A 15,226-nucleotide genomic window follows, 5' to 3' on the forward strand; every position below is an offset into this window, starting at 1 on the left:
AATTTAAATTATCATTTATTATTTTACATCACCCAAAAGTGTATTGGGACCCTCAGAGTATAGTAAAAAAGCACACAGTCAAATAACTGTTTATACAGAGGAAAAGTGAAAACGGAAACTATGATGGTATAAAACTGGTGTCACTAAAGTGATGAATCAAGATGGTGTTCTACAAGATATAGAGGACCATCTATTCAACAGATGGCATCAAAGCAGTTATAAAATCACTTTCAGGACCCACTGGTGATACAAAACCATCTGCCTCCTTACATATAATATGTACTGACCATCACAGAAGAGTTTACAAAGTAAGAGAGCTGCTAACGATGATAATGGTTTGTTTTTTTAAAATACATAAATCTTCTATTTTCTCTCCTTCTGCAGAACACAGTAACTGATCACAGCCTGTAAAAAATTAATATTAACCCAGCCACATCTCACAGTTATTCTCTTGTTTCTAAACTCACCCTGCACTCGGTTACATGTTTTTGTTTTAACGTGATAATGCTGAAAAGTGCATGAAAGATGTAAACATGCAGCTCATCTTTTATGAACACGCAACAAGGCAAGAAATAACGTGTATTTCTCCTTGATTTTTAAGTCGTTACTGCTTGTTGTTAGAGGAGTTTTTGGTGTATAATAGGAACAATGTTTATGGCACTGGGGGTATCCTGGCAATAAACAGCTTTTGGGATTATCAAACACTTTGGCTATTTAATCAACTGCAAGAGCTGTTTATTGCCCACAGCTGTCAGATGGTGACAACTTTTGCTTGCTGCCAACAGGGGTGCCTGATTCAAGCCAGTGTCTAAGGGCTCCAGATTCTGTTAGCAACCCACAGAGGCAGCCAGCCTTCAGGACTTTTTTAAAAAGGAACCATGCTGGAGAACTTGAAGGGTATGTCTACACTGCAAAGAAAGACCAGGGACATGGTTGCGGCTGGCACAGATCAGTGGATTTGGGCTCTTGGGGCTCTAACATTGCAGTGTAGATGTTCTGGCACCGGCTGGAGCCTTGGCTCTGAAGCCATGTGGGGGAGGGAAGATTCCAAATGTTGACACTGCAATGTTATAACCCTGCAAGCTTGAGTCAGCTGACCCCTCTCAGTCAGCTCTGAGGCTTGGTGCTGTGGGCTTTTTATCCCGGTGTAGACGTGCCCAAAGGGTTAACTCCACACAGTTAAAGCCCAAGCATTCAGACTCTCCGCAAGTGGAGTCTGGTGACATCAGGGATGGAAATCCACCTGCATAAACCAGGCCTGGTGAGCTGGGCGGCCGCAACAAGGCAAGAACACAGTGGTGTTCTCTGGTGGCTGTTATCCCAGCTCATTCTTGACAATTGTGCAGTAACATGAATTCAGGCCCATCCCCCAGCAACCTCTCCCCGTGGCCTTTGCAGAGGTAACCCTGCAAGGCCAGCTAGCTGCAGTGCCCCTGTGCAGCCCAGATACGGGACTCAATGGTGGTGGTGGGGTGTCTTTGATGGCTAGGGCACTTTCCAGCAACCCCCTTGAAAAACCCTTGCTGAATGAAGGGTAAGTATCTTTGGAGTCCAAAGGTTATGGATTATTGGGGGCCTGGATGATCACAAGACAACACAATCAGGTGGCAGACAGGAATGGTGTTTGGGGACAAGACATGCAAAGTGGAATTGCAGGGAAATATCTAGAGAGAGGTGAATGCAAATGCCCTCTGCCAGGTATGCAAACCCCCAACCTTTCGAAGCTACACCCTGAAGAGAGAACCGCGGTCTGCAGATTGCCTGGTCCAGAAGGCTGGAGAACAAAGGCCCAAGATATATAAAGAACCAGGCTTATCTACTAAGCTTATTCTGAGGCTGCTGTCAACTGGGAACCACAGAAAACCCCCTTGGTGGGGTTTGAAGGACTGACTCCTGCCACAGCCCCCACTGGAGCTGGGGGTGGGTGGGGTGATCTCTGGTAAGCTTATTAGCATGCAGTTAGGTTCTTTTATTGTTTGTAATAGGTTTTCTCTGTAATGCTTTCACCTTAATAAAAGATGTGCGTTAGACAAAGCGGTGTGGTAACTTGTAACCGCTGGCAATGCACTGTTCATAGCCTTCAAAGAGTAAGCGATGTGCAGGCTCTGGCCTAGTTAGGCAGTCTGGCTTTCCGGCAATAGTACAGTGTAGGGCAGGGAACTGTGTAGCCTGGAAAAACTCCACTCAGGAAGGAGAGAGACAAGCAGATCTCTGTCCTAGAGATGTGATGGCTTAGGATCCAGGAGCCTAGAATGGGTGCCTTTGCTATACCAGAGAGAGGAAATACAGAACTGAGAGAGTGCCCTCCGCACCAGGGTGAGTTTCACCCCTCCTGCATTATCAGAGAGTTGGCAACGTGCTCTGTGCTATTAATTAGCATAAGAAGCTGCCCAAATAGATACTGAGTCCAGTGGTGCAGCCATGTTTCGCTTAAGGAACACAGTAGATCAGAGTGAAAGCTCACAAAAAAACCCAAGGAGTGATGGGGTAACCAAATTCCACCAGAGAACAGGCTTCACATTCTACTCCACGTTCCTTTTAATACTGCCCAGGGAGACAAGTTGGGCAGGCGACATAAGTGATCTGTTGCTCATTTGTAAAGCTAATGAAGGCAGGGCTAATCAGAGCCGAGAAACCCTCAGTAAACATTATTAAAGTTGTATCATTCAGCGGCAAGGGACGCCCTGATATATCCCAGTGTGCCTTTTGCAGGAAGAATTAATAGAAGTGCCCCAAGAACCCCCTTGGATTACATCCAACATGTAATTATTTTGGTGTAACAGATCTATTGATTGTGTAACTGAACAAACTGTGATATTACCCAATAATACGCCTCGAACAATAAACTGGAATTTATGGGAGCTCTGTTAGGTTTGTGAGTCTCCTGGCTATGGGTAATACTCCATGCACTAAAAGAAAAGGAGTACTTGTGGCACCTTAGAGACTAATGCACTATGTATTGTCGGAGCCTGTTCTCAACAGTATGGCACTGTCTCTTGGTTTACTTCACATTGCTAGTGAGAAGGGAAGGTCAGAGGCTCTGAAGAGAATAAATGTATATTTCCAAACCATGACCGTCTTCCATGTAAAGTCTTGGATTGTAATGGCTGGAGGGTAACGTGGGCACACTAAAGTTGAATCTACGTTCTGGGTTCTGCTAGGCGAGGAGATGGTTTGGTAAAATCAAATCTGAATTTGGTCAATCTGCCTGAAAATCTTCTATAGCACCTGTCCATGCAGTATCTAAGCATCATCTGGATGAATGAGATCAGCAGAGCAAGGTGTCTGAAGGATTTTAGGAAAACAGAAGACTCCCTGATATTAGGAAGCTCTGGTTTATGTTGGTGGGAATTGCACACAGGTAACCTCAACTCCAGGTGATTTACCTTTTGGTGTAGGAGGAAGATTACATATAATGATATATATATTAGGGCTGTCAATCGCAGTTAACTCACACGATTAACTAAAGAAAAATTAATGGCGCTTAATCGCAGTTTTAATCACACTGTTAAACAATAGAATACCAATTGAAATTTATTAAATATTTTGGATGTTTTTCTACTTTTTCATATATGTTGTATTCTGTGTTGTAATTGAAATGGAAGTGTATATTATTTTTATTATATTTGCACTGTAAAAATTATAAACAAAGGAAATAGTATTTTTCAATTCACCTCATACAAGTACTGTAATGTGATCTCTTTGTCATGAAAGCGCAACTTACAAATGTAGATTTTTTTCTTACGTAACTGCACTCAAAAACAAAACAATGTAAAACTTCAGAGCCTACAAGTCCACTCAGTCCTACTTCTTGTTCAGCCAATCGCTAAGGCAGACAAGTTTGTTTACATTTACAGGAGATAATGCTGCCCGCTTATTGTTTACAATGTCACCAGAAAGTGAGAACAGGCGTTTGCTTGACACTTTTGTAGCTGGCATTGCAAGGTATTTTTGTACCAGATATGCTAAACATTTGTATGCCCTTTCATGCTTCGGCCACCATTCCAGAGGACATGCTTCCATGCTGATGACGTTCGTTAAAAAAAATAATGGGTTAATTAAATTTGTGACTGAAGTCCTTGGGGGAGAATTGTATGTCCCCTGCTCTGTTTTACGTGCATTCTGCCATATATTTCATGTTCTAGCAGTCTTGGATGATGACCCAGCACATGTTGTTCATTTTAAGAATGCTTTCATTGCAGATTTGACAAAATGCAAAGAAGGTATCAATGTGAGATTTTTTAATTTGTAAGTCCAACTTTCATAATAAAGAGATTGCACTACAGTACTTGTATTAGGTGAATTGAAAAATACTATTTCTTTTGTTTTTTACAGTGCAAATATTTGTAATAAAAATAAATGTAAAGTGAGCACTGTACACTTTGTATTCTGTGTTGTAATTGAAATCAATATATTTGAAAATATGGAAAACATCCAAAATATTTAAATAAATGGTGTTTTTTTATTGCTTAACAGTGTGATTAATCGGGATTATTTTTTAAATCACTTGACAGCCCTAACATATATATATATATATATGTAATAGAAGAACAGAGTTTGGTATTCCGATGGATAGTCTTAGGAAGCTTTAAGTCCCTTCTCAGATAATTTGGGGTTCTCTGTGTTAGACCTGAAAAGGATGAGATCTCCTTCCCAAGAACGTTTAGTTCACGTAGGTGTTGTGAATCTGAATCCGTTTAATGCACTTTGACAGCATCAGAGTATGAGTGAAGGGCCAGATATTATTATTAAAGCTGATAGAAACTATTCAGCCAATGTTTTTTTGACAAAACAGACATTTTTTGTGAAAGATGTCCCTTTTGTAGCAATTCTTCAGGTTTTGGTTGCTGGTTTTCGTTTTTTCAATGAAACCCCAAAATTCCAACAAAACCAAATAATTCTGCAGGAAAATAAATCACTGATCACTCTATTATTTCACTGGCCACCGGAAATGGTATTCTTGCTTTGACCACGCAAAGCGATGCTGGCGGAATGTTGTAAAGTTCACAGGCTGCACCAACAGCCAAGATTTCTGCGCAAGGGAAGAAATGCTTGTCCCTTGATGCAAGTGCCCGGGAACTATCTCTACCTAAGGATGGCTGACCTACTGTAAGTCAGCCCAAGGAGCAGTAGGAAGGTGGTAAAGGTGTTTAGAGAGTACATTTTTCAGCAGGCACAGCTCTACTGAAGGGGTACCAGTGTCCCATGACATAAAATGCACAATAAAAAGAAACAATGTTGACACCTCCAAGCTATAAAGAAGAATATTGTAGATGGAGTCTGGCTACACCTGTCACCTTTATAGAAACAGCTTACCTTGGCGGTGCCTTGCCCTCAAATGGATTGAACGCGATCAGCGACAACGCTGCCTCTTCACTGGCCAGCAGCTTTCCAGCCAAGTGGATTATCCATTCATTCTGTTCGTAGGTCTGGCAGAAGAGGAGTACGTGGGGAGGAGAGAAAAACAAAGCAAACATGTTAGACTGTTGGACAGAGAATAGATATTAAGGAATCTCATGTGGTCTCTACCAGCTGCTGGACTTGCTGTGACAAGCTGGAAACCTTCAGAGTTTCTACTCAGCAGATCTGCCTGGTTTGTCAAAAGCAGAGCTTTCTTTCTGAGCTAAACCAGTAAGCCTTGCACTAAACTCACCTCGCCTAGAAGTGATTCCTTGCATGTTGCAATACAGGCCCAGCATGGTACTGCTGCTTTGTGAAGATCTGCAGCACCTTACTGGCTGCCACAAGTAACAGCATGAATCATGGTGGTCTTATATTGTGCTCAAGGGACTTCAAAGCACAAATGGCAGCCTAAGAATTTTGTAGTTAAATGCATTATAGCTTATACCTCGTCTTGGACACTAGAACCTGTGTGACAGATGGGAATGTTGGCTAGAACACTGGGGCTATCTCCACCCCCTTTCTGAAACCATGGATTCTTAAATGCCACCCGGGCAGCCCTGTCTACAGGGGGCTTATTTGAACGTGTTGTCTGGAGGGTGCATCTCTGGTAGAAAAAGTTAAGGGAGAGTGCTGCGCTATGTCTCCGTGTCACATATAGCTACAAAACCAACACCTGACATGTTCCACAGCCGTGTTGCATTGCAGGACACAAGATATATGAGAAATGTAGAATATAAATAAGAAGACAGCATCCACTGCCCTCAGAGACTCGAGAGGAAGGTTCATTCTGAAGAGTGGTTTTCTCTCTCTCCCTTTTCTCCCACCTTTAACATGGTGGTTTAGAATTTGTGCCTTTGCACAAGAAGTGAGTCTGGAAGGAGAGGATGTGTGCTTGGCACATCATATGTAATCTCTAGGGCCAGCTGTAATTTCAAACATATGTGTGGGGTAAACATTGGACAGCTTCACCCAGCATGTATTAACAAATTCAGCGCATCTAGATGGGTCTATGCAAACTCTCCAAGGGAAATGTATATTGAATACTTCCTCTATGTCGGCAGGAAGCAGAAAACACATTAAGAAAATTTTGCAAAAAGAAAAGAGAGAACATCCTGTCTCATTAAAAACTATGGGGGAAAGAAGATTATAGGGGCAAGAACTAGATTCAGAGTTAAGTGACACTGAAATTGGGGCGTTATATCTAAAAGGGTTACAGTTGCCTTCTCATAGCACAAAAGCATGCAGCAGTGTCAGGAAAATGCAAAGATATCACAGTTACAAATTCTAGTTTTTGATGGTGACAAAAGCACCTGCCTTCTCATTGGAAATACTGCCTCTATAGCCGCACCAAAGCTACCAACAGACAACCAGACAACAGACCCGTAAGTACTTACGGATTTCAGAGTCCAAGCAGTAACATGCCTGCCTCCTCTTTGCCCACCCCTGCTTTTATTATGATCATACTTCACACTCGAACATCACTTAGCTGAAGATCTCAAATTGCTTTATAAAGGGGGGTAAGCATCATCATTCCCATTTCACATATAGGAAAACTGAGGCAGAGACATGCAGTGACTTGCCAATGTCATCCAGGAGTCAGTGACAAAGCCAAGGTAAAACCTGGGTCTCCTGACTCCCAACCTGGTGCCCTGGCCCATGGAGAACACATTCTTTGGAGAGGCAGCAAGACCCAGTTGTACTCCTCTGTTAGTAGAGATCCTGTTGGCTCTCTGCAGTAACAAAGATGCACTCAGGACTTCCTGCTCCAGACATTCCGATATCCACAAAACAGAGGACAAACACAGGAGCGTTTACTCAGCCTGGAATGCCCTTGTTATTTCCCGTTGTGTCCTTCTAGTAAGAAGAGTCCGGATTTCATTAGCCTAGTCATGCACCTGTGGGAAATGTCATTGCATACTGAAAACGCCAGCTTTACAGACCTGGAGAACAAAGCCTTCTATGCATCCACAGATCAGGAAAAGCACAGAGACTGGCACCTATACAGGACCCCCCGCCCCGTCAAACCCTTCCTAGGGTCCCAACAGGGAACAGCAGCACTGTCCTGGCAAGACTTATCCCCAAGGTAAGGGCGGTTCAGTCTCATTAGCAAGATATCCACAATGAGGGTGCTAATCGTTGTGGAGGCTTCTCTGAGGTCCACCAGGAACTGGCACGAGACCCATCAACTCATCACACACTGGCTACCAAACAGACTTCAGCTGTCGATGGCTTTCAGCTGCTGCTAAGCTGGATCTGAAGGGGTGACCTAGTGGAAAAACAGGTGGGGACCAATTTCAGCCCTGATGTAAGGAGCCACACTGAAGTCACTGGATCCTATTCTGCTTTAAAGCACACTGCCATGATAGCAGAGGTACCTCCGCTGGATTCAATGAAATTACACCAGATTAGGAGTAGAAATAGAATCTGGCCTATTCTGTGACCTGCCCCACAGTTTGTGCCCAGGAGTGCTGAATTTCCTCTGGAAGTGGAGGGGCTGGTACAGAGCACGGTAGAGAGCATGTGTTGGAAGCTTTGTCTTTAACCGACCTGTTATTTGCTTTCCCTGCTACGTGCCCCTTACCGCTACCATGGTTGTACTCCATTTGCCTCTCAGTGGGCATGCAAAATGAGTGTGACTTACACACCGAAGTGGGAGGGAGTGGGTACAGAGCAGGAAAAGCAACTATTCAAGAGGTTTTCATGTAGGGACATACTGCAGGAATCACCAGACTGATTTGGTCCAGGTGGTTCAGCCTGTCTCAGACAGAATCCCAAGCCAGATACTTCAGACAAAAGTGGAAAAATCCTTGAAACAGCAATTATGGAATAACCTACCCACGGAGAAGTTTCTTCCTAACCCCCATCAGCTAGTGATTGGCTTTTGCCTGGATTCATGAAGGTTTCCATCTATTACAAGTCACATCCTGTCTCATATAGCTGGAGATGTTACTATTTATATAAATATAAAATTCTTTTTCAATTCCTAAAATCACAGTTTCAGTCATATCTGGTAGCAGTGAGTTCCACAGGTTAATGGCATGCCATGTGAAAAAACAAATTTATTTTATCATTTTTAAATGTGTTGCTTTTTTGATTTAATTGGCTGCTGCCTTACTCTGGTATTAGGAGAGAGGGAAAACAGGAGCACCTGCCTGCTGTACCTTCTCTGAAACACTCATTTTGCACACCTCTTTCATGTCACGTCTTATTCTCTTTAATTTACACCCATTTGCTGACCAATGTACAATTTACATCCTTATTTAAATGATCACTGAATTTAGCTCACTGATTTCAAGGGTGTTGCACCCACCCACTGCAATCTGCAAGTGGCAGAATTTGACCCTCTCTATTTATTTCCTCCTCTGAATTAACGCAGCTTGTGTATTTAATATAGATACCCAGCACATCTCCATAAAGAGCATTTCACCTACCCATGGTTTTAGAAGCTTTATTGTTTCATAAAAAGACTTTTATACATGTGTATCCAAATGGATGTTTTAAGCAAGCAGTAGGGGACACTGTGGGAAAGCTAAACCCAGCAGCCGTACCTGCAAGACTGTGATTAACACAGAGCATCAATAAAATGCAAGTTTACTCTGCAAATCTTCTATAATTGCAAAGTTTGTTATTTCCATTGCTATGGGAAACACAGAAAGAACTGAGTGGCTGGAACACACCAAATATGGATGGCAGGCTGTTCAAACAGCAGCAGATCTTTTTGGGTTTTTGTCCCACGCTCATCTCTGCTGAGGGGAAAACCACAGTATTTTACACCGACAAGTTTTCAGAAAAATGTCACTCCCCTTCATCTCTCTGATTTTATCTTGCACACATTTAATTTCACCTGATCGGCCGACTCAAACTCTATTGCCAATCCCCAGTGTTCAAAAGCCATGAGCAAACCACATGAATTTAATAAATAATACCATCAGGTCGTTTTTAAAACCTGAAATGCACAAACGTGGGTCTCTCTGTTGGCTGCTTGGGTATAAACTCTCCTTAGCTTGTAACACCTGCCATGGGGGAGCAGCGATTCTACCCCCTCCCCCTGCATCCATCCTGCTCCCTTATTATTAACTTTTCTCCTTGTCTCCAACCCCGCACACCTACTCTCTTCCCCTACTCACACTCCCCCGCCACATGCTTCCAGTCTCCCGTCCCCAGCCCCACTGCCTACATTCCCCATAGACTAACACCTGACATTTCCCACTGCCTCGCCCATTCCCTGGCACCCCCTGGGTCTTGTGCCCTTTGTCTGTCAGACTCCTGTACCCCCCGATAGCCCACTGTGCCCACTTAGCCTCCCTCCTGTGCCCCCAAATAGCCCACTGCACCCACTCAGCCTCCTTCCTGTACCCCCAGATAGCCCACTGCACCCATTCAGCCTCCCTCTTGTACCCTGCCGATAACTCACTGCACCCACTCAGCCTCCTCCTGTACCCCCCAGATAGCCCACCGCGCCCACTCAGTCTCCCTGCTGTACTCCCAGATAGCCCACTGCGCCCACTCAGCCTCCCTATTACCCCCTCATGTACCTCCAGTCCTGCCCCACCATGTCCCACTGCAATCCCCTCATTAGCTCCTTGCTCCTCCTCAGGCTGTCTTCTGCTCTTCCACTTTTCTCTGTCTCCTAGTGTCCAGCCAATTTAACTGCAGGGCAGAGGAAGGGGCCACTTCCCTGGGGGACAGCCTCTGGTGTCCGTCTGACGGAAAACAGTGAGAGGTTAGGTGCAGTCTCCATTCTGCATGCAAAGCCTGTAGGGAATGACATGGCCATGGGGGTTTCAGCCCCATTGAAAGTTATGGGAGATGGCAGGCAAGTTGAATTAGTGATTCTTGAAGCCAGGAACCCAAAATCACGTGAGACTTTAACCCAAATCTTGCGAGGCTCACAAGAGCATCGCCGGAGCTGGCAAACCTAGCAACTTCTCTGCCAACGGCCTAAGGCTTCAGGCCTCATGTAAAGATTTTAGGCCAAGGTTTTCAACACCGACTAGCAATTTTGGGTGGCTCAGTTGCTCAGTGCCCAGCTGGAGACACCTTAAAGGGGCCTGATTTTCAGAGGGTGGCTTCTCAGCGAGAAACCACAGCAGCCTAAGCCTGAGAGATCTCCTTTGTGTGGAAACAATTCTAAGCACTGACGGAGGAAGAAACTGCAGACTCTTGGGTCAGACACAGGGGGCGAGGACCTCTCACGAGGCACAGCTTAACTAGGAGAACAGCTGTATTACCAACCCAAAGCATTCGGACAGGAGTCAGATCCCCAAAATCCTGAGATTGGCTTAAAAATCGTGAGCCTTTAAAAATTAATCAGTGCTGGGTTCTGTTTACTTGCCTGCTGGGTTTTGAACCTTTAGCGTTCAAGCTTTTCTCCACAGCTGTTAGGGCTAGAAAGTTAGGATTTTTTTTTTTTAAATGAAAGCTGAAATTCTCACGTAAGCACTGGACTCCACGTGCTGGGGCTTTACGAAAGACATCAAATATCCGGAAGCTCATGAGAAAATTATGAAAGGTGGCAACACTGGAACAGGATCCTTGGCCAATTTGGTTTCTGACACAGTAATTAACCACCCCGTGCTCCCCAGGAAAGGCGTGTGGATCGTGAAGCACGCTTCTCTTTTGAAATTTCCACCACATCCCTGGCCCCAGTCAAGTCGGCTGGGAGAAATTTCCACTGAACACGCCCTCCGCAGCACGAAAAGCCTAGATCCCGTGTGCCGCTGCTGGCTGGAACGTGCAGAAGCCTCACGTCACTAACGACTGCGCTGCTGAACTCATTAAACTGTAAAGTGATATGGTGGCAAAGGAGGGGAAACATAGTCAAGGTGATTTGGTCTGAGAGGCAGGCCAATGGCTGGGCTGGGAATAGAAACCTCGTCTCCTGGATCCCAGTCCATACAAGTCAACCTATTAAATGTAGACCCAGATATACCATAATATACACCTGATTTTCAGAGCTGCTGAGCACCCACAACTCCAGCTGAAGTCAACATGAGCTTCAGAGCTTGGTGCTTCTGAAAATCAGGCCCTGTGTATAATGTCGGGGAGGTAGTGTGGCCTAGCCAGATAGGGCCCTGGGCTAGGAGTCAGAAGCCATGGGTTCTGTGCCCAGACTGGCTACAGACCAGACAACTCACTCCTTCCCTTTTCTGCCTTGTCTGTTTAAGGTCTTTGGGGGGCATGGACTGCCTGTCACTGTGATTCTGCACAGCGGCTAACACAATAGGGCCTAATCTCACGGGGAGAGGGGGTGCATTTTGGTGCTTCTGTAATACAAATAACTCACAATAATGGCATGAGTGAGCTACTGGAACCATGAGAAGCTTAACTGTCTATGACCTGACTTTTATGATGTTTAACCAGGTAACCTTAACAGTGCATTCAAATAGCATTTTTTGCTTCTAATATATTAAATGTGCATTGAAAAGGACCTAAGTACTTTAAAATATTAAAAATAGATTAAGATAGGAGAGAGGCTGTGGGAAACCCAGTGGAGTCGTCAGCAGTAATGAGACACTGAAGAGATAACAAATGAGTATAAACATTGAAAAAAAAAAAAAAAAAAAAAGCCCCACACAGAACTACAGGGAGCATGTTCCCAACTGCAATCATGAGAACAAGAACCCTTTCCCTCTAGCTTTAATTGGTCATTTAATAAAAAAGCACTGTGGATTAACGTGGCATTTTATTGAATCTTTGTCCTGGCACAGATGCACTGGAGGAAGTAAGTATGAGCTGCACATGTGGAAACAGCTGGAAATTTGGCATGGGAGCTCAGCATTATTATTTTGCATAGTTGGCAAGCTCCGCACATTCCCCCCATTGGATTGTGTGTGTTAAAAGATGATAAAGGGACAAAGGTGGTTGGAATTTTAAGGTTTCTGTCTTAAGGGGGCATTTTTTGCGATCATGGATCAGAATATATCCACTTTTTTGTAAGTAGGGGGGTAAAAAGATAACTTCATGATCCTGGATGCTTTTATCTATCTAGGCATTTATATGGCTCCCATCACTGCTGTGATGGAGTTCCTGGAACCTTAAGTGTTAAAGGCATTTGTGATATCAGCTGGAATGCTAAATGTTGAATTATGGACAAGGAAGCCTAACTAATAAAAGTACTATGCCTTTCTATAGCACCTTCCATCTTAAAGACACTTGCAAATATCAGTTAACCCTCATCCCCAGCACGCATTATCGCCATAATACCATTACAAAACTGAAGCAAAGAAAGGTTAAGTGACTTGGCGAAGGCCACAGAGTAATAAAATCTAGTACTCCTGACTCCCAGTCCTTTGCCTTGGGCACATGACTATCCTTCCTATTGTTCCCAGATCCGGTCTGATCCACAAGGTAACATTACTTTCTCTCAGCCCTTTCAGGTCTGTCAGCTTATTCATAATAATGTGTCACTACAGGAAACCCTAGTTGAAGTGAGGAGGTCTTATAGAAAAGGATCAAACTCACAAGGGTTGTGTACCTAAGGGGTTGTCTAACTGGCAAGTTACTGTGCAGCAAGGAAGGGTGTGAGCCTACAGAGCACCAGCTTGTTGTGCAGTAATGTCCCACACTGACACTACCATACTTTCAAGAAGTTGTACGCCAAAAAGTGCACTCCAGGACTTTCATTGTGTGGTACCAATGCCCCCACAGGACATCATTGTGCAGCAAGCTGGTGCATTGCAGATTCGCACCCTGGCTCACCACACAATAACTTGCCATGTAGACAAGCCCTAAGAAATATAAAGGCAGAGGCGTGGAGAAATGAGAAACAAATGCCAATCGTACCAATGGTGTTGCCTCCGGTTTTTGGCAGCTTATCCAAAATCAAACTCCCCAAACTTCAGATTTGTACGAAGTGCATCACTGCACATCAGATCCTACATAGGACCCCATTTTAGCCCACTAACACTCTATAAGATGAGTGGGCACAATTCCCACCACTGCTGTCCATACAAGTGAGGGTGGCTGGAACACTTAACCGTATGCAGTAGGTCACAGACTGTCCCAGTATTCAGATATTTTTGGACACGTTACATTATACTTTGAACAAGATACTGGGCTTTGAAAACCAGTATCAATATAGCAATCGCTTTGTTACGACTATTCATTATTTGATAGCACCAACAGTGTGCTCAGAATTATCCAAACCAATAGCTCCTGCTCTGAAAAGCTGACACTCTGAATAGAATAAATTTTCTTCATGTCATAGTAAAAAACCAACAAACCCAACCCAACTCACCAACCAAACTGTCATCTTTGATTTTTCTTTATTAAGAACAGCTAGGACTTTCCATTGGTGCCCATCAGCAAAAAGCTAATGTCCTTATGGTGGACAACTGGATTTTGTAAAGTCTAGGATGCTCTAGTACTAGAAACACTGACCCATTTTGAAACACAAACTATACATGGGATCTTGCTGCCTGGTTGCCATTTGTTAACAATGCTGAATCCACCATAAAAGGGGCCAAAACACTGAGTTTGATGTCTTTTGTACCATAATGTCACAACACAGCTTAATTTAATAATGCACACCCTTTTTATGTGCATACACACGCTGAAGTATCAATTTGTTCTTTCCATTTAGAAGTGACCTCTCTAAATAATATACATGGAATTATATTGGGCCAGATCTTGGCTTAAGTTGACTTCAGTGGAGCTAGGCCAATTTATACCAGTTGAGGTTCTGACCAGTCAGGACAATTCTACACAATGGAAGCACAAACATCGGCTACTTAGACCAAAAAGACATATCATCCTGTCCAGTTCCGAAACAAAGCTCTCATTATTAGTGAGCATCTATTTATTTACTAATATGACCACACTGATCAGCCTTCACCATATTGCCTTTGGCCAAGACAAAAGAGGGGGAAACGTGTTCTCCCACCACCATGAGTGACCAGTTCTATGAAGGCACATTGCATGGCCTTATCCTTCCCTCTTTTGGAAGGCTAGGGTTACAGCTGGTGGTTGGCTTGAGTACTCCTTGCCCTCTCTGAATGCAGGAACTGGGATTGTACTTGGCTCCTTCTGGATGAGTAAACCTACCCCTTCACCTCCTCCCTAGCATCTCCATGGAAATTCCAGCCAGAACCAGACTCAGATTCTTGTTAAGTCACATGGTGGCCTAGAAATTATTGCACTGTTGCAATATCCTTTCCTCAGCTGATCAAGAACAGGATGCTGCAAGCACTTATGCACATGAGTAGCTTTACTCCTGAGAGTAGCTCCAATGAAGTCATTGGCACTGCTCAAATGAGTAAAACTACTCCTACGTGCATAAGTGCTTGTGGGATTCAGGCCCAAAATATTCTTGAGACATATGTTGAGTCTCACATAACTCATATTATACATACTCATGACCATGTTATCAGCTGGGAAGATGGTACAAAGGGAATCCCATTCTAAGCAGCTGCTAAGACATAAATTAAAAAGAAAAGCTCACTGATGTCTACATGTCAATGCCTCTGGCGTACTGTAGTTGATTTTCTCTTCTGCAGACAGGGAGAAGCGACACAGACATGTTACTGGATTGGTTATGTCCCTCCCAACACTAAACGAAGGACATTAATTCAGAGCTACAGCACCCATGGGATGCTGAGACATTCAAAACAAGGAAGAGATTTAGAAACCAAATGAAAAGGGATATTGTATTTAGATAATAAAATTAAGATCATAAAAGCAATTTCCTGGAAAGTAATGTCACATTATATTACATGCAATTAAAGCGGGACCAGGACAGTAATTAAGTGGCAGTCAACTAATAAATTGCACTTCAGAGTTAGAAGCTCCAGAACAAAATCCCTGAGCTTCTAAAGTTTCGGAT

At 43.8% G+C, this 15,226-nt stretch overlaps 1 protein-coding gene across 1 annotated transcript in view; it reads right to left on the reverse strand.

The window, feature by feature from the left end:
- Positions 1–15,226, reverse strand: part of LMF1 (lipase maturation factor 1) — a 339,188-nt gene that overhangs the window by 16,608 nt on the left and 307,354 nt on the right. Inside the window, exon 10 of the mRNA XM_077828568.1 lies at positions 5,317–5,429. Coding sequence (XP_077684694.1) covers positions 5,317–5,429 — 113 coding nt within the window. The remainder of the gene's footprint in view (positions 1–5,316; positions 5,430–15,226) is intronic.

Source organism: Eretmochelys imbricata, chromosome 10 (genome assembly GCF_965152235.1).
Source record: "Eretmochelys imbricata isolate rEreImb1 chromosome 10, rEreImb1.hap1, whole genome shotgun sequence".
Lineage (NCBI taxonomy): Eukaryota > Metazoa > Chordata > Testudines > Cheloniidae > Eretmochelys > Eretmochelys imbricata.